General features: G+C 49.6%; 12 protein-coding genes across 12 annotated transcripts; 4 read left to right on the top strand and 8 right to left on the bottom strand.

Moving 5' to 3' along the window:
- Positions 1 to 294: 294 nt before the first annotated feature.
- L199_006518 (uncharacterized protein) lies at positions 295 to 2,023 on the bottom strand (the record flags this gene model as incomplete). The annotated part of the gene is made up of 2 exons (XM_064892217.1): positions 295 to 1,827; positions 1,880 to 2,023. The coding sequence occupies 2 exons, from the start codon at positions 2,021 to 2,023 to the stop codon at positions 295 to 297; spliced, it is 1,677 nt and encodes a 558-aa protein (XP_064748289.1).
- A 377-nt stretch (positions 2,024 to 2,400) lies between these two features.
- On the top strand, positions 2,401 to 4,373 carry L199_006519 (uncharacterized protein; the record flags this gene model as incomplete). Its single annotated transcript, XM_064892218.1, has 6 exons — positions 2,401 to 2,576; positions 2,645 to 2,972; positions 3,030 to 3,152; positions 3,212 to 3,614; positions 3,669 to 4,138; positions 4,206 to 4,373. 6 exons carry the CDS (start codon positions 2,401 to 2,403, stop codon positions 4,371 to 4,373), a joined length of 1,668 nt encoding a protein of 555 aa, XP_064748290.1.
- An 807-nt stretch (positions 4,374 to 5,180) lies between these two features.
- On the bottom strand, positions 5,181 to 5,848 carry L199_006520 (uncharacterized protein; the record flags this gene model as incomplete). Its single annotated transcript, XM_064892219.1, has 5 exons — positions 5,181 to 5,309; positions 5,368 to 5,403; positions 5,465 to 5,637; positions 5,694 to 5,738; positions 5,809 to 5,848. The coding sequence occupies 5 exons, from the start codon at positions 5,846 to 5,848 to the stop codon at positions 5,181 to 5,183; spliced, it is 423 nt and encodes a 140-aa protein (XP_064748291.1).
- A 716-nt stretch (positions 5,849 to 6,564) lies between these two features.
- L199_006521 (uncharacterized protein) lies at positions 6,565 to 7,552 on the bottom strand (the record flags this gene model as incomplete). The annotated part of the gene is made up of 7 exons (XM_064892220.1): positions 6,565 to 6,575; positions 6,635 to 6,698; positions 6,764 to 6,976; positions 7,032 to 7,048; positions 7,110 to 7,223; positions 7,282 to 7,403; positions 7,464 to 7,552. The coding sequence occupies 7 exons, from the start codon at positions 7,550 to 7,552 to the stop codon at positions 6,565 to 6,567; spliced, it is 630 nt and encodes a 209-aa protein (XP_064748292.1).
- Positions 7,553 to 8,285: 733 nt separating this feature from the next.
- L199_006522 (uncharacterized protein) lies at positions 8,286 to 9,892 on the top strand (the record flags this gene model as incomplete). The annotated part of the gene is made up of 2 exons (XM_064892221.1): positions 8,286 to 8,590; positions 8,644 to 9,892. The coding sequence occupies 2 exons, from the start codon at positions 8,286 to 8,288 to the stop codon at positions 9,890 to 9,892; spliced, it is 1,554 nt and encodes a 517-aa protein (XP_064748293.1).
- A 1,332-nt stretch (positions 9,893 to 11,224) lies between these two features.
- Positions 11,225 to 12,488, bottom strand: L199_006523 (uncharacterized protein; the record flags this gene model as incomplete). The annotated part of the gene is made up of 3 exons (XM_064892222.1): positions 11,225 to 11,468; positions 11,528 to 12,362; positions 12,416 to 12,488. 3 exons carry the CDS (start codon positions 12,486 to 12,488, stop codon positions 11,225 to 11,227), a joined length of 1,152 nt encoding a protein of 383 aa, XP_064748294.1.
- A 796-nt stretch (positions 12,489 to 13,284) lies between these two features.
- L199_006524 (ADP-ribosylation factor) lies at positions 13,285 to 14,218 on the bottom strand (the record flags this gene model as incomplete). The annotated part of the gene is made up of 7 exons (XM_064892223.1): positions 13,285 to 13,314; positions 13,371 to 13,502; positions 13,554 to 13,618; positions 13,673 to 13,750; positions 13,815 to 13,907; positions 14,003 to 14,065; positions 14,164 to 14,218. The coding sequence occupies 7 exons, from the start codon at positions 14,216 to 14,218 to the stop codon at positions 13,285 to 13,287; spliced, it is 516 nt and encodes a 171-aa protein (XP_064748295.1).
- A 467-nt stretch (positions 14,219 to 14,685) lies between these two features.
- Positions 14,686 to 15,479, top strand: L199_006525 (uncharacterized protein; the record flags this gene model as incomplete). Its single annotated transcript, XM_064892224.1, has 5 exons — positions 14,686 to 14,804; positions 14,864 to 14,931; positions 14,985 to 15,153; positions 15,197 to 15,279; positions 15,373 to 15,479. The coding sequence occupies 5 exons, from the start codon at positions 14,686 to 14,688 to the stop codon at positions 15,477 to 15,479; spliced, it is 546 nt and encodes a 181-aa protein (XP_064748296.1).
- Positions 15,480 to 15,546: 67 nt separating this feature from the next.
- On the bottom strand, positions 15,547 to 16,182 carry L199_006526 (uncharacterized protein; the record flags this gene model as incomplete). Its single annotated transcript, XM_064892225.1, has 4 exons — positions 15,547 to 15,573; positions 15,627 to 15,817; positions 15,983 to 16,075; positions 16,170 to 16,182. The coding sequence occupies 4 exons, from the start codon at positions 16,180 to 16,182 to the stop codon at positions 15,547 to 15,549; spliced, it is 324 nt and encodes a 107-aa protein (XP_064748297.1).
- A 43-nt stretch (positions 16,183 to 16,225) lies between these two features.
- Positions 16,226 to 16,718, bottom strand: L199_006527 (uncharacterized protein; the record flags this gene model as incomplete). Its single annotated transcript, XM_064892226.1, has 3 exons — positions 16,226 to 16,363; positions 16,417 to 16,614; positions 16,692 to 16,718. 3 exons carry the CDS (start codon positions 16,716 to 16,718, stop codon positions 16,226 to 16,228), a joined length of 363 nt encoding a protein of 120 aa, XP_064748298.1.
- Positions 16,719 to 17,158: 440 nt separating this feature from the next.
- On the top strand, positions 17,159 to 18,764 carry L199_006528 (uncharacterized protein; the record flags this gene model as incomplete). Its single annotated transcript, XM_064892227.1, has 4 exons — positions 17,159 to 17,478; positions 17,529 to 17,664; positions 17,864 to 18,074; positions 18,193 to 18,764. The coding sequence occupies 4 exons, from the start codon at positions 17,159 to 17,161 to the stop codon at positions 18,762 to 18,764; spliced, it is 1,239 nt and encodes a 412-aa protein (XP_064748299.1).
- Positions 18,765 to 18,886: 122 nt separating this feature from the next.
- On the bottom strand, positions 18,887 to 23,106 carry L199_006529 (uncharacterized protein; the record flags this gene model as incomplete). Its single annotated transcript, XM_064892228.1, has 13 exons — positions 18,887 to 19,133; positions 19,182 to 19,269; positions 19,312 to 19,446; positions 19,501 to 19,525; positions 19,611 to 20,107; positions 20,152 to 20,259; positions 20,384 to 20,768; positions 20,811 to 20,932; positions 20,986 to 21,099; positions 21,149 to 21,919; positions 22,077 to 22,330; positions 22,384 to 22,669; positions 22,734 to 23,106. 13 exons carry the CDS (start codon positions 23,104 to 23,106, stop codon positions 18,887 to 18,889), a joined length of 3,405 nt encoding a protein of 1,134 aa, XP_064748300.1.
- Between the last annotated feature and the right edge of the window lie 102 nt (positions 23,107 to 23,208).

Below are 23,208 nucleotides of genomic sequence, written 5' to 3' on the forward strand. Positions count from 1 at the left end.
TACCAAGCTACGCGTACATCGTTCATCAGCTCAAAGGCAATGCGTCCTCCAATATTTCGTGGCTGGATGCATGGGAGCACTTGAGCGTTCATTTGAGGAACGCACAAGCGAAATGAAGCACGATGTGTAAGGTGTCGCTCTACTATCACTACATCCATGTATCGCGACCAGGCACGGTCGATTGACACGATGTTGGGCCACGTAAGAAAAGAGCTCAACTAGACAATCAGGCGATATGAAGATCTTTGTCCCGAGGGTAGATACGATATCAAGTTACATAATCCCTCATACATCTCATTTAGGTGATCCACGATCGAACACCTTGACACCAGCGATCCAGGTCTGCTTCACCCCCTCTTGCGCCTCTCGCAATGTCTGCACGCCCTCGAGAAACGGGTCAATCGACAGAATGCAGAAATCGGCTTTCATTCCCCGCTTGAGGCGCCCATATCCTTGCTCGCACCTAGAAGAAAACGCAGCGCCAGCGGTGTAATACCGTATCCCGGTCTCCAGAGACACACAAAACCGGTCCAGCTTCTCGATGCGCGGATTCTGCGAGGGAGGGAGCTTTGGATTGACACCAGACTGTCTGGTCGTCGCCGTGTACAGGTTGGGGAAGCAGTGATGAGGAGCTGTTGGGGCATCAGAACCGAAGGCGACGTGAGCTTGAGCATCGCCATACTCGGTCCACGGGAAGGCTCTATCACACCGCTCGTCTTCACCAAGCATGAGTCGCCAATTGGGCACGTAGACGGGATCGGCGTGAACCGGTTGTAAAGATGCGACGATGCCGAGCCGTGCCAATCGAGAGATGCTTTCTGGGGAGACTACCTCGAGGTGTTCAAGCCTATGTCGTCGGGCTGGACGAGAGCCATTGACCCGAATTGCGGTCTCGAACGCGTCTAGCGCTTGAGATGACGCAGCGTCCCCGATGGCGTGAACCGCAATCTGGAGATCAAGCGAATCAGCCAGACAGACCACCGGCTCAAGAGCGTCCATCGGCCAAATTGGATGGGCCATCGACCCGTTCGCGTAAGATTTAGTAAGATATGCCGTGCACGAATCGACCACACCGTCAGAGATGATCTTGATACCGACCACCTGGAGCCAAGGGTCGAGCTTTCTCAGCCGATCTCGGTGATGTGCTGCCAGTCGAACAGACTGTGCTCTTGACTCGTCGGTCCCGATATTGTTGACAAGCCAGTGAGCCGAGACCCTCAAAGGTAACCGACCTTCTCTGGCGTGCAGCTCTTCCAGAGCAGCGAGATCCGCCTCGGACATTGCCATGTCGACCACGCCGGTAACACCCACAGCGAGGTATTGGTCGAAAGCATTGCGCAAATAGCGAATCCTGTCCTCTAGGTGTGCGAGAGAAGCGATATATGGCCAAACGAATTCAGTCACGGCTGTCTCTAGACACAAGCCAGTAAGCCTGTCTTTTTCATCTCTCTCAAAACTGCCTCCCGGTGGATCGGGTGTCAAGTCGTCCACGCCGATGGCTTTTAGCGCGCCCGTGCTGAGCCAGGCGGAATGCAGGTCGGCGGAATCAATGAAGACCGGCAAGTCTTCGCCAACCACTTCGTCCAGTATCAAGCGGTGCGGCCGACGACCTAGTGCATCGAAGAGGAACGATTTTCCAAGTAAGATAGTAGCGCGTGGGTCTCGGGCCAAGGCTGTTTGGAGTCTCGACTGAATTTGAGCTGCTGATAGGTTAATCATGTCGAGCTTGAGCATCGAAGCGCCCATCATGGTAAGATGGGTATGCGCGTCGATGATACCCGGCAACACGACTTTGCCTTGGAGATCGATTGCGTTCCGAAGACATGCCTGGACAAGCAGATCAGCAACGATCTGAGTAACAGCGAGGATGAGTACGTACCTGGAGATTTGCATTGTCCGGTCCTTCTCTTGAGCCTACGTACTCGATCGTATCCCCTTTGATAACCATAGCATCGTGCAAGGTGTCGTCCTCGTCCACCGATGTGAATATGCGCCCGTTGATAAAACCTTGCAGTCGTGACATTGTGTGGAAAGGAAGGGGGGGGAGGCGGTACCACGCCTTCACGATTATGTACACCATGGAGGCCCCCGAATGCTCCGTAGCGCCGTTGAGGCGACTACTGTACAGAGAGCGCCAGGGTTAAGAGTTTAGCCTGATCATGAACTGGTATCGCGCTTTAGTTGTTTCTCGCTTGTGATTGTCCGAGTCTTCTTATCATTGATATTTCAGGCTGAATTGAACTAGCCCTTAGATAGGGTAGCTAAATCTACTTGGACGCGGGTGAACTAACCCCCATACGGTGATAAGCGGATTGTATATTAAACACACCAGGGTATAGCCCTCGCTTCGCTTGAGCACCCATCCCTCCCATCCCTGATGTTTGTTCTCGTTGCATCACCATGACACAGAACGACAACTTTGACGTACCAGGTACTCTCAGGATCTTTCATGATTCAGGCGAGTCCGCACCTAATCACGGCGAGATCACTCTCATCCCAACGCCTTCGGATGATCCGCAGGATCCTCTCAACTGGAGTCGAGGGCGAAAGCTGATACAGATAGCCTGCTTGCTTTGGTGAGTGCTTCTCACCGACAGTCTTCCAAACATCATAGCAAATGCTAAACTAGGCAACCTATTTATAGGTATACGTTTGCCAGCGCATTCTCCGTGGCTTCGTTGTCCGCAATCTATGTCCCCTTGACCGAAGCGACCGGTCTTACCTTGGATCAACTCAATGCGGGCTCTGGATATTCGTACTTTCTCATCGGACTTTCCACCTTGATCTTCCAGCCCGCTGCTCTGGCGTATGGCAAGCGACCGGTGTATATACTGAGCAATGTCGCGGCTTGTGGTCTACAAGTGTGGACGGCGTATGTCAGCGGGAACAGCCAATGGATAGCCCGCTGCCTGCTGCTTGGCTTCATGGGCGGACCATCGTTCTCGTTGGTCGAGGTCTCGATCGCAGACATCGTACGTGTCTTCACGTTATTATTACTCAACGTTCCGATCTGACTTGGCGTGCTTCAGTCATTCTTGCATGAGCGAGCTACGCCTATGGGTCTATACGTCTGCGTTCTGTATCTCGGTGCTTTACTGGGACCTATGGTATGCGGCTACGTGTACACCGGTCTTGGCTGGAAAGCGATCATTGTGAGTGAACATCCCCTCTTCTTCCCGTCGGTCTACATCCTTGCTGAGATCCGAATCAGTGGCTCACATCCGCGCTCTATGGAGCCAACGCTATTATTCTCTTGATATTCCTTGAGGAGACCAACTTCAAATGTGCCGTCCCGTATCTCTCTTCAGAAGCGACGCTTAACCTGCCAGTTAAAGGCGGCGACGATTGCTTGCCATTATCGGAAGGAGGCGTGAAGGACGATGACCTTCAAGATAAGGTGTCACCCGACACACAGGCACATGCGGCCATTCCTGTTGCTTCACCCAGACCCATCTCTTCCTGGCCAGGTCCCAACCTTCGACAATTCGGCAAGCTTTCTCCTTATTCCAAGGGGATCATGTGGCGAGGCCTGGTACAGCCTTTGGCTCTCACGGTGTCCCCCATCGTCTTCTGCTGCGGGATCATCTACGGGATCTACCAGGTATACTTCAATAGTGAGAGTCTTGCGTTATTAGTCATACATCAACGGATACTGATCTGCCCAACAGTGATCGCCTACTTGTCGTCTGGCGTCCTGTCCTATCCCCCTTATAACTTCAGCGCGGACAGCGTTGGTTTGACCTACCTATCTCCGGCCATCACTACTCTGCCCGGAGCTTTCTTCGGCGGCTACGTTGCCGATTGGTACACGCTCAGAATGGCGAGAGCGAACAACGGCATTTGCGAGCCCGAACACAAGCTTCGCCTCTTCGCCATACCCACAATATTGGTACCCATTGGTTTGTTGATGATGGGACTCGGACCCTACTACGGAGCGCATTGGATCGTATATGTGTTAGGCGAGGGCGTGCTGAACGCAGCGGGACCGTTGGCGACGACTCTCATCCTCGCCTACGCGTTTGACTGCTTCCATCCCATCTACCCAGACGATTTGACAGGAGTACACGCAAGTGTCCAGGACGCCGCACCGTATCTGACCGCGACCATCTCCATCGCCATGTGCTTGACGTTCGGTTTCGTGAGTTTTAACTCCCTTTGTCTGTCAGCAGACCTAAGTAGCACTGCTAAGTCTTTGTGTGTGTTAGGGCTACGCGATCACACCTTGGGCTTTCACGTGGGGCCTGAAGAACTTTGCGATCTCAGCTGCACTGTCCAGCTTGGCCTTCAACTGCTTGGTCCTGCTTCTTTACATCTTTGGAAAAAGGCTGAGACGGTCAGGACACCATTACTATCGCAAGGTCATCAATTGGTGACGATGGTCTCCGACTATTTAGGGGAGGACGCAAGAAAATCGCACGGAAAGAGCTATGCAGCTGACAGGTACAATTATACAATTATATTTAGCAGATAGCTTCAGTAGTTGTATGCTATATAGTGGTACACTGCAACGGCTTCTGAACGATCCAGGAGACGCTTGTCGACAAAGCTATAGCGCCACTCGCTCCCTTGAACGTGGTCTACAACTCTCTTCTCACAAGCCAGTGAAAGACAATACAGAGTGCACGGGCGATCAATGGCGAGAGATCAATCCGAGGCCAAGGCGGCTGGGACATCTTGTCTATCTCCTTGACGTCACGGTTGATCACCTCTATGAGACAGCACGAACCCCTAGTGATAACGCTGCAAGCTCCTCGCTGTCTCCAGCAAATGTATTGCCAGCAAGCGATCAGTATATCATGGTCTCACACTGTATCTGGGGATCTGGCTGCCGATAAATACAAGAATTTGACACATCACCCCTTGAGCTCGGGTCCGATAGTTGAGATATAAGTTCCGACCCAAATACGTCGTTGTCAGGAGCAGAAACGAGCATTCCCACGTTTGCGACAGGACGAAGCAGATCACGATTCGATTGTGTGGTTGTCAGAGCTCAAGTTACAAATACATCATTCTACAAATCACCAACCTTGCTTGCCCGTTGATGGCTGCGGAGCAACACACTCCTCCCTTCGTCCCACTGAAGGGAAGAAGAAATCATCGATTATGCGGATGTGTTCTCGATTCGTTGCACCTCATACTTCTTTTGATCATCCTGGGAAGCATCAGCACGAGTTACAGGTCTATACACTCACAGTGAGATCATCCATTTCCAGCTTGTTTCCAGCGACTTCTCCAGCTTCCATTTGTGCGATTCGGTGACCCACACCGGTTGTTTGAGCGTTCTTAAATTGCCAGGCCGAAAGTCGCAACTGAGAGTGGTTTTACAGTCAGCTTGGATATCAAGACGCAAGGGGGTTATGGCCTTACTTCGAATAGCTCGTCCATTTCTTCTAGGGATCGACCCTGGGAGCATGCCATACAGTTAGCCAGCCAGTCACAGGTACTCAGTCAGTTGGGCACTTACGGCGATTTCAGGAACATAGAACACTGCGAATATGAACGCGAACAGAGAATCACCCGCTATGATCCAGCCGACTTTGGGACCCAGCCCAGCTCCTGGCTTTTTTAGGAGGTAGGGCAGACAGAAAGTGAACACAAAGGCGGAAAGTACATCGACCGAAGTACCATAACCCATGACTGCAGTGGATTGAATCAGCTTTGTCATCGGCTATGTCTGAGCGGTGCAGACTCACACTTCTTTCTCATGGATTTCCCTCCAATCTCGGACGCCATGAGGACTGCATTCAGCGGTTAGTTTGACTGTATGCAATCACCGATATAAAATATAGAGTACCAATTGCCACTCACATGAAACACACTGGAACATCTTACTGCCAACGAGCACCATCACTGTACTCGCGATGACCGCGTGTCCTTCGGTCACAGAAGGGTTCTTCTTGGAGCCGAGTGCAGCGATGAGCGCGTTGAATAAGATGCAGCATGCTGACCCGAGGATGATAGGTGGTCGACGTCCGTAATGATCGATAACAACGATACCCACGATCGTGGCGAAGATACCGCAAGCTTGAGCGATTACGGAATAAGTGAAAGCCATTGCACCCCTGATAATCCAAGTCAACACGTTGCCTTTGGTACAGTGGTCTTGCATGACTCACCATCCCATTGACGTGTAGAAGCTACATGAGACTTAGCATACGTCTATACGAACAGGATGTCTGACTCACGTCGGTCCGTATATGTTGACGACTGTGTGAGAGAAAAAAAGGCCCAGTCAATCTCGTCAGAACATAAAAAAGCAACGTTATATTGGGGAAGAAGACACTCACATTGGACACCAGTAGATTGGTAGAACCAGAACAAGAGCCCAACAATCTAGCTGTCAGCTGATGCCGACCTCAAGCCTAGACTCACAATAGCACGCCTACGGAATGTACCACGGAATAGATCCAGCCATCTGCCTTCTCTCATATTACGAGCGTCCTCTATGGCGGACTCGAATGCTTGTATTTCGATTGCGGTGACGCCGCTAGCGACGTCGTGAGCTGGACGAACGCGATCAAGGGCTCGGATCGCTTCGTTCGATTTGCCTTTGCTGACGAGCCATCAAGGTGATTCTGTGAGATCACAATCTGTCAGAGTGTGCCAATACTTGTGCTTCTGCAGAGGGATTTACCAGGTGTGAATGGCACAAGAAGTAGGATACCAGCAGCAGGTACAAACTGAATGGCGACAGGTATCTTGAAAGTGGTTCATCAGCTATTGGATGTTGTGATTGAGAAGGCCTCGTATGGATTGTACTCACAATCCACCCGATCTTTCTCGTCTCCGTAGCGAAGATACGACTCATTCCAGCCCCCCAAAGATTGCCAACAGTCACCAGTACCGTCATAGTACCCGACATAAAGCCCCGAACACCAGCCGGAGAAATCTCGGATATGTAAGAGGGGACGCAATTCTCCACGATGCCCACAGATAGATAAGCGATGATTCTTCCGACGGTGAAGACTTGCCAGTTCTATGATAAGTTGATGTCAATATACGTTCAACAATGATCTTACCATCCGATTCACCTTTGCAGTCAATTCGACTACCAAGGTACAACAAATCAGCGAATACACCAAAGATCGTTCCAAAGATTGTTGACGTACCGATTAGCCCAATGAATTGAATGATTGCAGATATATACATCGTTTTCTTGTATCCCATTCTCTCCGCAATCGGCTCGAATGCCATGGTGCCTACCAGCTTTCCAGCAAAGACGACTAAGCGCGGACAGTCAGTACAGCATCCACAGAATACGTGGTCAGACCAGATACGCACCAGAGTTCATGATTGACGTCCTAGAGGTAGGGTTACTGTACTTTCCTGTGGCTGGATCGAGATGACCAAAGTCTTTCAACCATGATGGTAGCACTTGCAGGGAGCCGAAGGAACCGGTATCACTACACGGGAGATAGGTAAGTCCGTGTGCATTACTACAAAAGACCGTCTTGCTTACTTACATTCCGAACATGAGATCGCCCCATGCGTAAGCGATCACACAGAAGACAAGAAAGGGGGTAGTTTGCTTCCACCCTGCTTTGACTGACATATTGATTCGTTCACTATCGAAGAGATGGTCAAGTTAGGAAAAGGTCAGGATCGTCTCGCAGCATTCTTGTCAAGCTTAACGTATATATACCCTGCGCCATTGATCGATTTCAGGAAGTTACCGTGCGTCGATTTGACACTGTCTTGACTGATTTGGGAATGCTTAGATCTCTTTCTTGGCCTTTTGGGAATATCCTGTATTCAGGATTCCCAAACTTGCTACGTGTAACGAATAATGGAATGGGAGAAATGGTGGGATCTTCCCAAATATTCATTTTCAAGTCATCTGACCTCGAACACTTCAATTGGTTATCACGATTAGACCCTGAGCCTTCCCATTCCCATTGATAACAACTCAATGTTGCGCCATGGGGCCAAGTGTGGAGCTAATGATCGTCCAGGGAGTTAGACAGACTTGGGCCACAAACCCGTTTCTTCGGGTTGCCGATGGTATTCATCCTTGGTCCCATGACCCCTGAACCATTCCATATCGATAGGGCGCTAGTATTGCAAATCACATTCCAGATATACACTGCTCATTCCAGATAAGACGGGGGGAATGCGGAATGCTTGTATCACCAACTCGTGATGATTGTTGCTCCTCGGACCGAATGAAACCGAGCGCTTTCTTGAACGGTGGTGCTTAAATAGCTATCGACATATCTGTCAATTACAAGCTACCCAGAACACCCACGTCCACACTGCTCCACTCATACTCCTAATACATCCCCAACATGACTAAAGATCACAAGAACATCCTTTTTATCGTTGCAGATGATCTTGGGAAATACATCGGAGCTTACGGTTGTAAAAGCATCACTACACCCAACCTCGACAAGTTCGCATCTGAAGGTGTCCGGTTCGATCTAGCGTTTGCCAGTACAGCTTCTTGCTCTGGAAGTCGATCGACCATATACACAGGACTCCATACCCATGAGAACGGTCAATATGGTTTGAATCAAGTCGCCACGCATTTCCAAACATTCGAGCATGTTGATACTTTACCTCAATTGTTCAATAGGGCGGATTACCTGACTGGGTGAGTTTGTTCGTGTCCGTATCAAAAGCGATTTGCTGACCGGATGCACATAGTATCGTTGGAAAGATCCATGTCGGGGTAAAGTCTACCTATCCCTGGACAATCTTCGATGATATTGAAACCAGAGATTCTGCCATGTTCGGAGACCACTGTGATGCCTTTTTCCAAAAGGCCATCGAAGCTGACAAGCCTTTCAACCTTTGCGTAGGGTTCCATGACCCTCATCGAGATCAATCGCGGGGTGGTTTCGCCAATAATCACGGTCCATTCGACCCGAGGGTGAAAGACATCGAGGTCAGTCCCGAAGATGTTCAAGTCCCAGACTGGCTCACCGACGTCCCTGAGCTCCGACAAGAGTTAGTCGAATACTACCGAGCAATCTATCGTTTCGATCAAGGTATCGGGTTCATTCTCGACAACCTTGCCAAACGAGGTCTAGTTGAAAGCACCTTGGTGATCATCACGAGTGATAACGGTCCACCTTTCATCAACTCCAAGACTACCCTATATGATTCCGGTACATGTCTGCCTTTTATGGTACGAGATCCTGCATTGGTAGCTAAAGGCGTCAAAGGGCTTGTCAATCCCAACATGGTCAGCTTCCTCGACATCTTACCCACGATGTTGGACTACGCCGGTCTTCCTCTCAACCTTAAAACCAAGGAACTTTCGCCAGACCGACTCGGTCGATCGATCCTTCCCATCTTATCGAGATCGGACGTGGTACGAGAAGGGGAATGGCCTCATCATGTATTCTGCTCTCATACCTACCATGAACGAGCCAACTACTGGCCCACTCGAGCCATCCGTACCCGAAAGTACAAATATCACCGAAATATCGCCTGGAGGTTGGACTTCCCCTTCGCTACCGATCTATATTCATCCTTATCCTTCGAGGGTATCCGAAATCTTCAAACTCCTGTCTTCCTCGGAAGTCGATCCTTGCGAGACTACATCTTCCGACCTGCCGAACAACTGTTCGATCTCGAGAATGATCCGTTGGAAGTCAACGATCTAGCTAAAGATCCTGCCTGTGCGGAAATCCTCAAAGATCTACAGAACAGACTGGAGACTTGGCAGATCAAAACGGAGGATCTGTGGTTCTACAAGGACGGGCAATCTGTCAAGGGCTTGGAAGTGTGGTTGGGTACTGACGAGATGATGATGCCGAACAGACACGATTTCGATCCCGATCAACCCAGTCTCAAGGCTCCGGGAGTCAAATTGATGAAAGTCAAGGGTGATCCAATTGGTATCAGAGGAGCTACGTTGTATGGTGGTAAAGGTAGACAAATTAAGTGAAATCTAGTCTGAATGTAAAGGGTATCGTTGTGTATCTGTATAGAATCAGAATCGTATCTGAACGCATGGAGGATTCGGTAATTTGGTCCAGTTGCCACGGTGTCAAAAGACCCCATATTTTGGTCAAACACAGTGTACAGATCACCTTTTCAGTTCTTCATCAATAAGCCTAGAATCCCGATGATTTTAGGATTACTGTCTGCTCCCTTACTCATGTTTTGGGGGCAAAGAGGAGCGCTTTCGACAGAGAATTTCGCAACGTACGATGCTTCTTGTCCCGAACTGTATCAGAACTTTGGTAGTCATTGGTGGTACCCATATTGTCTTCTTTGGGTGACAAGAAAGGTATCGGTACCTGTCAGACCTACCGAGATATTCGAATCATACGTGAAAGCCAAAGACAAGGTTGGTTTGGTTTTCTTCACCGTCCGTGTCAGTACCATGACTCATAATCGTAAGGCTGAGCAGGTGACCGCACCTATATAGGCCAATCGAAGCATTTGCCTTATTTGACGTGAAAAATCGGTAAACCGATAGCGATAGTATGTAAGTCGAACACAGTATGTAAACGCCTAAGAGAGAGAAGTGATCATGAAGACGGGGGAAATCTGGGTGAGAGCAGGTGGTGAGGATGTCTGTCAGTCGAATCAATTTGGTATTAGTAAACTTCAGTTGAATTCATACCACCGCTTTTCTGTACCACTCTTCGCTCACTAGATACTATTGGTATTCCCAGTGGTTGTGTGAACATGCAGTATTAAGAGTACTAAGTTCAGTAGAGATGAACCGGGGCCTGTTAGTAAATGGTTAGTGGTAGCGCAGAAAGCAAGAGAGAAAACCGGTGGAGACCATACGTGTATTGAAGGCCGCATGCGGGTGAAAGGCAACTCCGGTACTCACAAGAAAGAAGCGTTCGCGACACAACGGGCAACTGATGAATGATAATTTCTGTGAGCCCATTTTTGGGTAAGACGCTAACAAGTATCTTATGATATCAAGGGGCGGCTGAACGTGCAAGATAGGTTCAGACGTCCGCCGGCGAATTATAAGTGCAAGACGAGCTATGACAGACCACTTGCCGCACTGTGACGGATGAGTAACAGTTATTTACCCCCAGACAGTGACTTACAAGCACACGATAGCAATTAGACTGTGCTAGCCTTGCCTGGCGGAGCAAGACTTGAGTAATAAGTAAGAGTGGAAAGTGCTATCTTAGTCAAGTTCAAAGAAGGTTACTCAAGGGAGTTAACCTAGCTCCAGGAGAAAGACCTCGGCGACATAAAGCCTAGTTGATGTTGTTACAGTGATACATATCGTAAATGATGCGTCAAATTACTTGGTTCCCTTACTGGAGGGCTTACGTGGAGTTGAATTGGTAGTCGTGGCACTAGCATTGCGATTCCTCGTCGACGCATTAGATCGTAGTGTGAGATTCACGGCATCTGAGAAAAGATCGGACTGAGTATACGAATGGGTTGTGGGTGGAATGACTGGAGATGAGGTACTTTCTGGAGTCGAAGTTGTAGGAGGCAGAGACGCCTGGGAGGAGCCAGATGAACGTCTTGTACTTGATGGACTGTATGGGAATGACGACTCAGCAGAGCTGCATGATGCATGATCAATCTCTGCACTTACGGTTGATAGCCACCCCATATATCTTCCGTCGAGCCTAGAGTATGGCGATGATTCAGTTTTGCAGGACGCCAACCCAGCCTGTGCATAGCTAACTGATCTCCTTTGGAAGCAGCTTTGAATAGCTTCTCACTCTCTCGAGGGTCCATCTCATGAGGCGAGGAGCTATGGGGTTCAGTCTTAGCTGAGACCGTCGTTATCGAGGATCGGGGAGAGTTGGAACTGATAGTTGAAGATCGAGAACGGGATGATGTGAAGGAGCCATGAGGAGCTAGTATCCCGCCTGTGTTCTTGATACGAGGACCACGGGTCGTGCTAGACCGTCGTGCTAATGCAAAAGTACCGGAATCTGAAGCTGCCTTCACTGGCAGCCCATGATCGCTTGGAGTACGTGGGGTTGGGATAGATGTCGCTGAATCGAGGGAAAAATCGAGCGTCGTGGTGAGTTGGGAGGACGATGAAGAGGATGCATGTTGGGAGAAAGGAGGGAAGTAGGATTGACCTTGATCGTAGTCATCTGGAAAAGGTGGGCTAACAAGAAGTTCACTAAGACTTTGTAGAGGTGGTGATGAAAAGTTGGGTAGAGCGGACATGCGAGGGGAGAGTGAACTCTTCCGTATAAACGAAGGCCTCTCCTGATGTGTCTTGGGCTTTGGAAGGGGTGTGAGGTGATCGTTTATTTCGGTCGAAGATCCTGATCCACCGCTGGACATGGGCGCATCGGGGGGAGTGGTAGGGGCATTGACGAGAGCGATGGGAAGTGTAGAGCCAAGCTGCATATGTTCAATGGAATGGGTGATCTTGTCGATGGGGGATTCTATATTCTCTGTTGTCTCAGCTGCTGGATGAATTAGACATGTATTACGATTTGATATTACAGGGAGCACTTACGGACAGGAGCGGGCGGCCGCTGCTGATCGACATCCTGTGGGATAATTACAGCCGTATCTTGGCCTGTACCCATCCCCTGTGCGACTGTGATGGAAGGGGAAACGGAAGCGGGGAGAGAATGAGATGGGATGATCAAGACATATAAGTAGGTAATGAACAATCGACTGACTCAAGGCATATTGAATAGATGGACAGTCGGGGTGATTAGGTATCAGTGCACAAATGCATAAGTATATATAGATATATACTGAGACTCCCTCCCATATGAAAAAGTGATTTGGTGTTGCAGTGATAATCTTGAGGATCAGCATATCCCGATGGTGAGTAACAGGGTAATCATCGATCTAATCCCGTTGTCGCCTCACTCCTCTCCTCTTCCCCCTCCCCCCCCCGGGCGGAATCTCAGCCAACTCAACCGAGCGGACAGTAACTCACCCTCTTTCATTCCCCTTGATACATATAGCTTAGACTGCATTCATTCGCATCTGCCCGAGACTAAGCTGCGGTGCCGAGACTTGAGCTGATATCTCTCGTAATTTGCATGCACATCCACCCATGGCAATCACGATACTCATGATACTCATTCTCACCATGCTCACGTTATTGTACAATGGCTGCAACGTGGTAGGAGGAGATAGCGAGCACTCAGCTCTCATCTCATCGTACAAGTATAAGTATTGGCATAGCGATCCATCGATGGTTTATCTTTTCGTGCATACACATAAACTCTGATAACCACCCTATGGAAGATTCATTCGAAGAGAAAAGCAAAAGGGAAAATATGTATAGAAGGGACGGGAGGGAGACATGGCAGGAGATCGTGGTTCAAGATTTCATTAAAACCGAGGGAAGTATATTCCTTATCAAGCTTAGGTCTTTCTCTTGAGGTTGGTGGAGAGCTGTGTTTGGGTTTGGTCAGCGACAGGAAGCAGTACCAGATCTTGATCCAACTTACCCATTCAAGACCCTCGTAGAGACCATCACCAGAGGTAGCACAAGCCGCTTGGATGTACCATGATCGTTGTCGGAGAGAGTGGAGACCAAGTTTGTCGGTGATCTCAGCAGCGTTCATGGCGTTGGGAAGATCCTACTTGGAGTGTCAGTTGTTGCAAGCAGAAGACAACGCAGCTCCACTCACTTGTTTGTTGGCGAAGACGAGGAGCAAAGCGTCTCTCAACTCATCCTCACTGAGCATCCGTTGTACTATTCCGATGGTGTCAGCCCATTATCCTCCATGCTGATATATTCATAACTCACATTCCTCTCGGGCCTCGGTGATACGCTCTCGATCGTTGGAGTCTACTACGAAGATGATACCTTGGGTGTTTTGGAAGTCTATCGAAACATGGCTTATCATCAGCGATTGCGTTTCCACCCCGGTGTTTTGGATCGAACGCACAATGTCTCCACAAAGGTCTGATCTTGTCTTGTCCTCCAACATCCCATACAGTGAATGAGATGTTCTTGTATTCTACAGTCTCGACGTTGAAACCTGGAGATTAGGCAGTGTTAGTGGGTCGCGTGAGCGCGTCTGTCAACGTGAAAGTGGATACTTGCCGATGGTGGGAATGGTGGTGACAATTTCACCAAGTTTGAGTTTATATAAGATGGTGGTTTTACCGGCAGCATCGAGACCAACCATAAGAATTCCTGTGGTAGGGGAGACAGTCAGCGAATGCCATTCGAGAGAGATGGATGGATGTTAAGGACGACAAGTTGAAGGAGGGACTGAGGGGTAAGACACGCACGCATCTCCTTCTTGCCGAAGAGGCCGTTGAGGAGTTTTGAGATAGAGAGACCCATTATGAGAGATGAACCTAGGGCGAGAGCTGAAGCAGGGCGAGGTGTATGGTCTAATCTTAGATTATACGTGCCGATATAGGATGTTGATGATGACAACGGTGGTAATGGAGGTGGTGATGGCAATGACAACTTAGACGTGGCGCAGAATGGAGGGAGAGAGAACAATTCAGTATAACACCCCCGGAAACACGTGGCGGAATTATGGGGGAATATGGCATATGGCGAATACACGCGTCTCTGTCTGCGCAAGAGACGAGCAATGATGTGGCATTGATATCTGATTATCCGGGTGACTCCCTCTGAACCATTCAATCATCGTGAAGGGTCGAATGCACGTGCGTCATTTTGTTGATCTATCTGAATCTAAATCTGAATCTGATCCAATTCAGCTCTATATATGTGCGTCCTACCCATAACATATCTTCCTCGGCCTCAAAGATCAGTGAACACCCACCTACCAGCACATCATGAGTCAGGTCGCAGACTTCTTTTACCATCCCTTCTCATCGGCTGCTCTCAAACTACTCCCGAAGAGAGGGGTCGGGATCAGAGCCAAGAGCAAGAGAGCAGATCGTATACCTGATGAGTGAGTGGGAGGATCCCCTCAACTGTCTTTGCTTGGCTTCTAACTGACATTCATAACAGCCCTCAGCGTCCTCTTCTGACCGATTACCATTCCATAAATGATCCAACGATACGAGTACGAGTACCAAGTAAGTCAGCGGGTTGACGATGAAATGGACACAACCTAATATTCATGAATTAGAAAAAGTGTCAACGCCCGTCAAGGTCGAAGCCAAGGTCTGGTTTGCCAATGAACGAACGTACATATCTTACTTGTCGATGGGGCTGTTACTCTCGACAATAGCATCCGGTCTCTTGTTCGGTGCTAGGGATTCATCAGCGAGGTGGTTTGCATTTGCTTACGCTTTGATGTGAGTGGAAATGGGTTACGACATGAGCTGATGGCTCTACCAGATCTGTCGGTGTATTGGTGTATGGCTGGGCAATCTTTCAGAAGAGGTTGACAATGATATCTGCTCGAGATGCTGGGAATTTTGGTGAGTTTCAATATACTTAGGCTGTTGCTGACCATTCAGACCTTCTCTGGGGTCCCATGTTCATCTGTCTCGCCTTGTTCGTCGCAATCCTAGCCAACTTCATCTTCCGGTTCCGAGAAGCTCGAAAAGAGATTGGTGTCAATCCCTTATCCTTCCAGAACGCATGGTATGAAGCTGGTGTCAAGAGCTCTTGGTTGTAGAAACATGTTACATCTCTTTTTCATTTACAAACGCATGCACTATATATCAAACGAGATCCATCTTCTCTTAAGCAGTTCCGGTTTCCTTGTAGGCCTACAGAATCGTTATCAGCGAGTGATCTATAGAAGAAGCGTTTAGTAACTCACAGTCATCTCCGCATCAAGTTCTTCTGCCGTCTTCTTAGCAGGTCTAGGATTTCGAGGTCTGGCTCCACCTCGACCACGTCCTCGACCACGGGGGTTGGCAGCACCTCGAGCAGAAGGAGCAGCGGCAACACGGGATGCCAAAGATTGAGCTTGATTAGGGTCAATGGCGATTTCAACCTTCATGGGACGTTCTGAATATGGGATGGTTTTTGATAAGGTGCGTTAGTTTTGGAGCGTAATGAGAGTATATGTGCAGAGGTAAAGAAGCCTCGGCGCTACTCTTCTAAAACCTTGACACCAGACCGAAGCGTCTACATCTGATGGAGATAATATCCTAAGGCCAGAGAGAGAATCACTCGTGTCCAGTTCTTGTTCGACGCTCCTCCTCCAATGACCTGTGAGCATGACGACCAACGCTGAAGCAGCGCGTGCCAGAGCTTCGGTCGACTCTGACGTTATGACAGTTGTACTTGACCATGTATCGAAAGAGCAACGCCGAGGAAGCAAGTGGTATAAACGTGATATCAGGGAAAGAAGACTAACGGTTGTCGATCATCCTGTTGTGGTCTGCAAAGATCAGCAATGCTCTACCATTCTTTTCACTCACAAGCAGCGTGAGCCTTGTTGGCGTCTCCTCTGTTCTTGAACACTACCGTGGCGACACCGGTGCTTTTACCAGTAGCATTGTATGACATTTGTACGGTTCGTACGGGACCGACGGTGGATTGCATGAGGTCCTGGGGTATGTCGTTAGCACAGTGGAAGTGATCGGAGGAGAGGGTAGACTCACTCTGACAGCAGCTTCCGTTACATCTTGAGGAAGGTTACTAATGATGATCTTGATGGCCTCGGCGGTGAGAGGTTTAGCTGGAGCGGCAGCTTGAGCAGCGGCTTTGGGTACGGCAGAAGCGTATCGAGCACGGGCAGATGTAGGAGCACCACCGCCTCGCTTGCCACCTCTCCTCAACTTGGGCTTAGCTTGGATGATCTACAGATAATAAGAGAAGGAACGTAAGGGCAATGAGCTGAGAGGAACGCGAAGCGAAGTGGGAGAAAGCGACCGACCTCGTCGAGTGATTTGTCGATATCCATTGTGAGTGATTATTTGGTGGTGTTGAGAGGGTACGAGTAGAATAGGTCGATGTTGGTTGTTATGATAGCTTTGGCTATTATGATATGGCACAGAGATAGGTGAGACGAAGATGCGAGATGGGAGTTGTAGCACACGTACATGAAGGCAACAGCACCTCAACGGTGTTATGTAATCAGGCAGTAATCCCCGAGAGTGTGGCACTTGATGTTGTTGTAAGACTGGCTAATGTATCTATGACGCAGTTGTCGTTGCATAACTTATCACTCTCACTGATTTCCCATCTCGATTCTGCCTATCATACACCCCCCCCTCCATCTCCACCGTCATCGCACCTCATCCATCCTCCTACCATACGACACAGGTCAGCAGCTGCCATTCGCACTGGATCCAGGTCGAACCTCACCGTTATCGCTGCTTAAACTGCGGTCCTCATCGTCACATGGTTTCAACGCGTCCCTCCCCTACCCCTGCGCGGGGCCGAATACCCTATCCTACCGCCGCCACCTATACTCCTGGTGACAGCAACACTTCGCCAGCCTACCTCGGCGCCTCCGAACCTATACAGAAGACCACATCGAGAGATTCGGAGCGGGAGAGGAGAGTGCAAGGTTTGAAGAACTGGTGGAAAGGTTTCAGAGAAAGTGAACAAAGCGGAGGACCGTCAAATGCCCCACGCCGTGGTGTTTTTGGTGAACCCCTCGCGGAGTCTATAGAATACGCATCCGTTCAGGTATCGACAAACGGCCCGGACGGCTCGCTGTATGTCTGGGGGTGAGTGGAAACTTATCGGGACTTGGCTGACAACTTAGCGTAATCCCTGTGGTCGTCGCGAAATGTGGTCTGTACCTCAAGGAGAATGCGACTGGCGTTGAGGGGACCTTTCGAATATCCGGCTCCGCCAAGAGGATGAGAGAGCTGCAGATACTATTCGACACCCCGCCAAAGGTGAGTCACACTGGTATGATGACCGCTGACCTCTCAGTACGGTAAAAACATTGATTGGAAATCACTACCATTTACGACTCATGATGTAGCTACGATATTCAGACGGTGAGTCGAGATCTCAGTCGAGCATCGCTGACAGTCAGATTCCTCACGCAGATGCCTGTAGGTCTCACCAAGTGATGATCACGCTGACAATTAGGAACCTATAATCCCGTTCGATTTTTACGATGATTTCCGAAATGTCTTATCCTCTCACCTCTCCGGCACTCTGTCCGCAGATGATGCGATCGCTCAATACAAGAGCCTCATCCAGGCACTTCCCAGGATCCATCTATACCTGTTGCTCTACGTTCTGGATCTTTTGAGCGTGTTTGCCCGACGGGCAGACAAGAACCTGATGACCGCCCCAAGTAAGTTTACCGTATTCGAACCCCGCTGACATCAGATCTCGCATTGATCTTCCAACCGGGTGTTCTGTCTCACCCACTGCATCAAATGCGACCGAAAGAACACGTACTTTCACAACAGGTGCTAGAGTTCTTGATAGAACATCAAGATCACTTCCTCTTGGGAATGGAATTGGTGAGTTACATGTCTCGCAGCGCTCCGCTGACAAACAGAAACCCAAGAAGAAGCGCAAGGAAAAGGCACCGGCAACGGTCCCTCAGCCCCCTCCACTGGTCAAAGCCGACTCTGATATGATGTTGCCCTCCGAATCGGACGATGAAGCACCTGCTGGAGGATACTATGTCATCGAAGGCCCAGGTCGAGCGACTTCGCCAGCTTCCCCGCCAGCTTCGACTCTTCCCAACATCAGCGCAGCCAACCTTCTTCCTTCTCCTCCTCCTGTCAAACCGAACATCGCTCCTCCCGATCTCATGGAGATGTCTGAGTCCGACGAGGAAGCACCTCCTGGCGGGTACGAAATTCGAACAGGTAATCCAGCGTCCGCGCGTGCAACATTGCTCGCGAAAGCTATGGCTCGAGGAGAAGGAGCAACTCCTATCGGAGCTGGTGTAGCCAGAAGGAGGACTTTACCCTCACGAAAACCTGGAGAGTTTGTACCAAGATTGAAGCGGACTGCCAAGGAGGCACCTTAATCGTTGTTTGGGTTCGAGGGACAATTTCTTGTTGTTGTATGTGACTTGTTGATGACTCCAACGCTAATGCCTGTATGACATGTGATGCATATATACAACGATGGTTGTTTACTAGTTACAAATTACGAAGACCACTTAAGATTACGTCTATCCATTCCGGCTCTAATCAAATTATGATGAATTGCTTGCAGTGCTTGATCCACACCACTCTCTGACCTGATCTTCTCACCGATTCTTGCCGCTTTCTCGATCATCACCACATCTGTGGTTGCTTTGATCAAAGCATTGGCGATATCGTCTGATCGCAACGACGCCACTTTGAGGCCGACTCCAAGTTTGGTAACCCGGGCAGACCAAAAGAATTGGTCACTACGTGATCATTAGCGTTATTGGGTCATTTGAAAATCTCCAACTTACCCGAACCAAGGTTTGATCAGAGTGGGTATACCAGCCCTCAAACTTGCTCCGACGGTTCCCGCACCTCCATGATGCAGAGCTGCTTGGACTGGAAATTGTATCAGCTTTGTTCGTCGCGGATGGAGCTTACCTTTCGGGAAGAGCCAAGAATGAGGAATCTTATCCACGCCAAAGCAGCTTGCGGGGAAAGCAATATCTTCGCCTTCTTTGGCCGGATCGCCTCCTCGCGATGACCAACCTTTTGCTATAATCGCTCGTACATCGGCTGAAAGTACACTCGTCAGCTGATTGCATGCCAACTTTAAAGAATCGAGCTCACCCTTCTCCACCGCTTTGATTATACTCTTCGTCATTTCGTTGGGCCGGGGAACGACGATAGAACCGAATCCCTGCGATGTAAGCGATAGTCCTAACAGATATGCAACTCACGATATACACCAACGCCTTGCCGTCCTCCTTCGCTTTGTTGACGAATGCATCAAGCTCTGGCGATGGGGACCAGTCGGTATCGCTATCTTCCAAATTCCAATAACCGGTGATGATGATATCATCATGCCAGTCAAGAGGTTTTGGGACAACCGCCGAGCTGAAGTTATATAAGAATGGGACTTTGGTCACCGACAATGCGGCCATATCTGTCGACTTGAGGTTGAGATACTTCTTCCTCCATCGATTGATCTGTCCAGCCGTAGCTTTCCACATGATATTATCGAATAAGACGTATGTCGAGTAGTTGAAACTAGGGCCCATTTCGAACGCTGGAACCATGAAAGCATGGGGATACGCAGACGTCCGTGTCCAGGGCATGGTGAAAGCTCGGAAATATGGTATTTTCAACGCCTCAGCAATGTGTATACCCGCCATGGTCGAAGGACTCTCGATGAGTACGTCGGCATCGTGGCAAGCCTGCCATGATTCGATGAGTACTAGGGACAGATTAGCTTTTTGCAGCTGTGCTTTGACGACTCACAATCATCGAGCCATTCTCGGAACCCGCCGAGGGATTCTTTAAAAAAGCCAGGCGAGAACATCTTGCCGTCAGCTATTGCTTGCTTCACCGCCAACTCACCCTGTGCTCCTGACTCAGTTTCATGAGCGCTGTTGGGTCACCACCCGCCTGTCTATGTTCTATACCATAACCTTCGACCCATTTTTTGAACTCGGCTGACTGTCAGCAATGGTCTTTGTACGGTATCACTCACGATGGGTCACAATGACCACCTTGTGTCCATCTTTCAGCAGTCGCAGCCCCAGCGCGATGTAAGGCTGGACATCACCTCGAGAGCCAATCGTCAAACAAACGAATGTTCTTGGTGTCAGTCGTATTTGCCCTATTACTGGCTTGTTTGCCAGGAACGGCATATAGGTGATGGCTTCATCAGGCAAAGCTTTCGGGTGATATATAGTCTCTCTGCTTGGTGCCAGGATATCGGCTGGATGAGCATCCTCAGCACCAAGAGATAGAGGAGATTCGGCTCTTGGGATGGGCATAGAGTCGAATTGTGGTGCAGGAGGTTTTTGATCGTTGATCAGACCGGTGGTGGACCGGGGGCCATTGACCAGTAAAGCGTTGAGGTGTGTAATGACCTAAATGACGTGAGCTGATGCTCCAGTATTAGCAGCACTCACCTCATCTCTCGAATCCTTATTCCAGAATTCGAAACGCAAGTCACGATGTCCATGAATGTGCAGAGCCATTCCAACGAAGCCCACCCGTAAACTAGGCGCAGGTGTAGCACCTTTAATATCCGCTATGCGGAAGCGGTACTAAAGTTTTGTCAGCGTTCGTGATGACCTTGACAACTCACCTTGATGTCGGATCCTACGGTATTCCTTCGCCAAAAGCAGATGAAATGGGGATTTAGGATGATGTGCCCTCGTGCGGGAACAAAATTGGTCGCTACATAGCAACGTTTGACTGAGAGACAAGGGATCAGTTGGATTCTTCACTCAACCAAAGAACTCACTCCACACTCCTTCATCCTCTTTCAGACCAAATACCTTGGCTGCCATGCTGGCTCTTTCCGCTTTGCGAGCTTCTTGCAGCAGCGCATCGCCTCGAGATTCCTCCTCGTCGTGGATCGATTCGCCTGATTGAGAGGAAGTCCTGGATGAATCCAAGGTCTGTTCAAGATCCTCATCTGTGGCGACCACGTCATGACCGGATATCTGGAAGATGACGGGTGGTAGCTGTACGTCAGATTTGTATCGTCTCTGGGCAGCTGCGAGGACAGCAGTCTGCAATGCTTTGGTGAACCAGGCTTGTTCGTTGTGCACTCCTATATTGAACTCCAATCTATGCCCGTAGCTCGGAGGGAGGGAGCTATCCTCAGGCATGGTCTGGGCAGTCGGTGCAAATAAGTACTTGCGCGCAGGAGATGAGGACCGGTGTTCGGATGCTCGCGGAGAAGAGAAAGATCGTTTAAGCATCTCAGCGGGCGGGGTTCTGACCTTCTGAACGGCAGGTTCCTCTTCTCTAGTAAAATCACCCTGCACCACTTTCCCACTGAGCGAACATGAGTCAACCTGACGAGTGTGTTCGAGATTGGCCTCCAAGCCAACAAGAGTTGCGAAAGAATGGTAAGGACTAATTCCCTTGATGGTGGTACGATCGAGCGGGATGCAACAGCGCATGTACGACCATTCATCGGATGCTTCTTCTTGACCATTCGCTGATCTCCATCTCGCTTTCGCACTTCTGTATAGAGCACCGTCAAAAGATCTTCTCCATTGGATGGCTGATTGCTCAGTGTCCACGGTGAAATGAGTCCTTCGTAAGCCGACGGGAGTTTCGTGAGTGACATAGAAATCGCAAGGGTGTTGGAGATCGATAGGATCGCATTCGCGAACAGAGGACACTGAAGGTCAGCATGGGACATGTCAATGAAGACTTACATAGTACACTCCGTATAGGTCTGACTCGATCCGACTCATTGGCACTGGGATACGTCGTGACCATCTCAGGTGTGAGTTCCATCCATACACGTTTCGCTTGCTGTAAACCAGGTCTGTGTATCGTAACAGGACCTGCACATATGACATCTGGCCCGCTGGGTGTAGGTGTCGGATCTAAAGAATCGGGTGGTATGATCGCATGGAATAGGAGTCTGTGTGTGGTGAGATGGAAATTGCCAATCATCATCACACCCCTGCATGGCGATCAGCAGGGCGAATCAATGTTCCACATCCCTGTTACACTTACTTGAACAAAGAGCCTTTGGTATCTGCTAGCATACGTTCTGCTTCACCTCCTTCCATTAATCCTGCTATATCGCCGAATTCTTCCTTGATAGCGAGAAGCTTCTCCTCGTCCGAGATATCTGATACCCCAACAGCGGCGGATTCAGAGGCTATAGAAAGGTTATCGACCGATGGAAAATCTTCGGCCAGCTCGGGTGAAGGCTCTACGTCATCGACTTTTGGTAGAGCAGGTCGATGTTTATGACATTTCGGTAGGCTCATCGATGCCAAATTGGATAGAGACATGGCTGACAAATCAGCTCCATGGCTTCGTGATAAAATGCTCACCTGTGAATCTCGCACTTAGCGTACTTCTTTCCCTCTCCGTCTCGTTTAGTGTTTCATCTATCCACTTCTGCAGCCCGTCCTTGTCCTGTGTGACTTCCGTAGGTAGCTCAGCCGCGGTGGATGTGTTGGACATGTCAGAACTACTACTGTCTTCATCTTCTTCGCTATCCGCTTCACCGCCGGCGAGACCGAGGTCACTGTTTCCTCCTGCCATGAGCTTGAAAAGGTCGAAGAGCTGACATGAGGAGGGCATTCCGCCTCTGGTGACTTGAGTTGTTGCCGCAGATTGTTCAGGTGTTGATGGTGGTACTGGAGTGGTGGGTGTGGCGGGATTGAGACGAGGTGAAGCAGAAGGTGAAGAGAAGATGTTTGCGAGTTTTTTGGTTACGGCGGGCATGATGACAGATGGCCGAGGGTGATAGACTGGGGTGACTAGGTGAGTACGCCTTACGGCTGCCAGTGATACAAGGTCTGAATGTGATGATGAGAGTATACAACG

This window comes from Kwoniella botswanensis, chromosome 1 (assembly GCF_036426115.1).
Source record: "Kwoniella botswanensis chromosome 1, complete sequence".
NCBI lineage: Eukaryota > Fungi > Basidiomycota > Tremellomycetes > Tremellales > Cryptococcaceae > Kwoniella > Kwoniella botswanensis.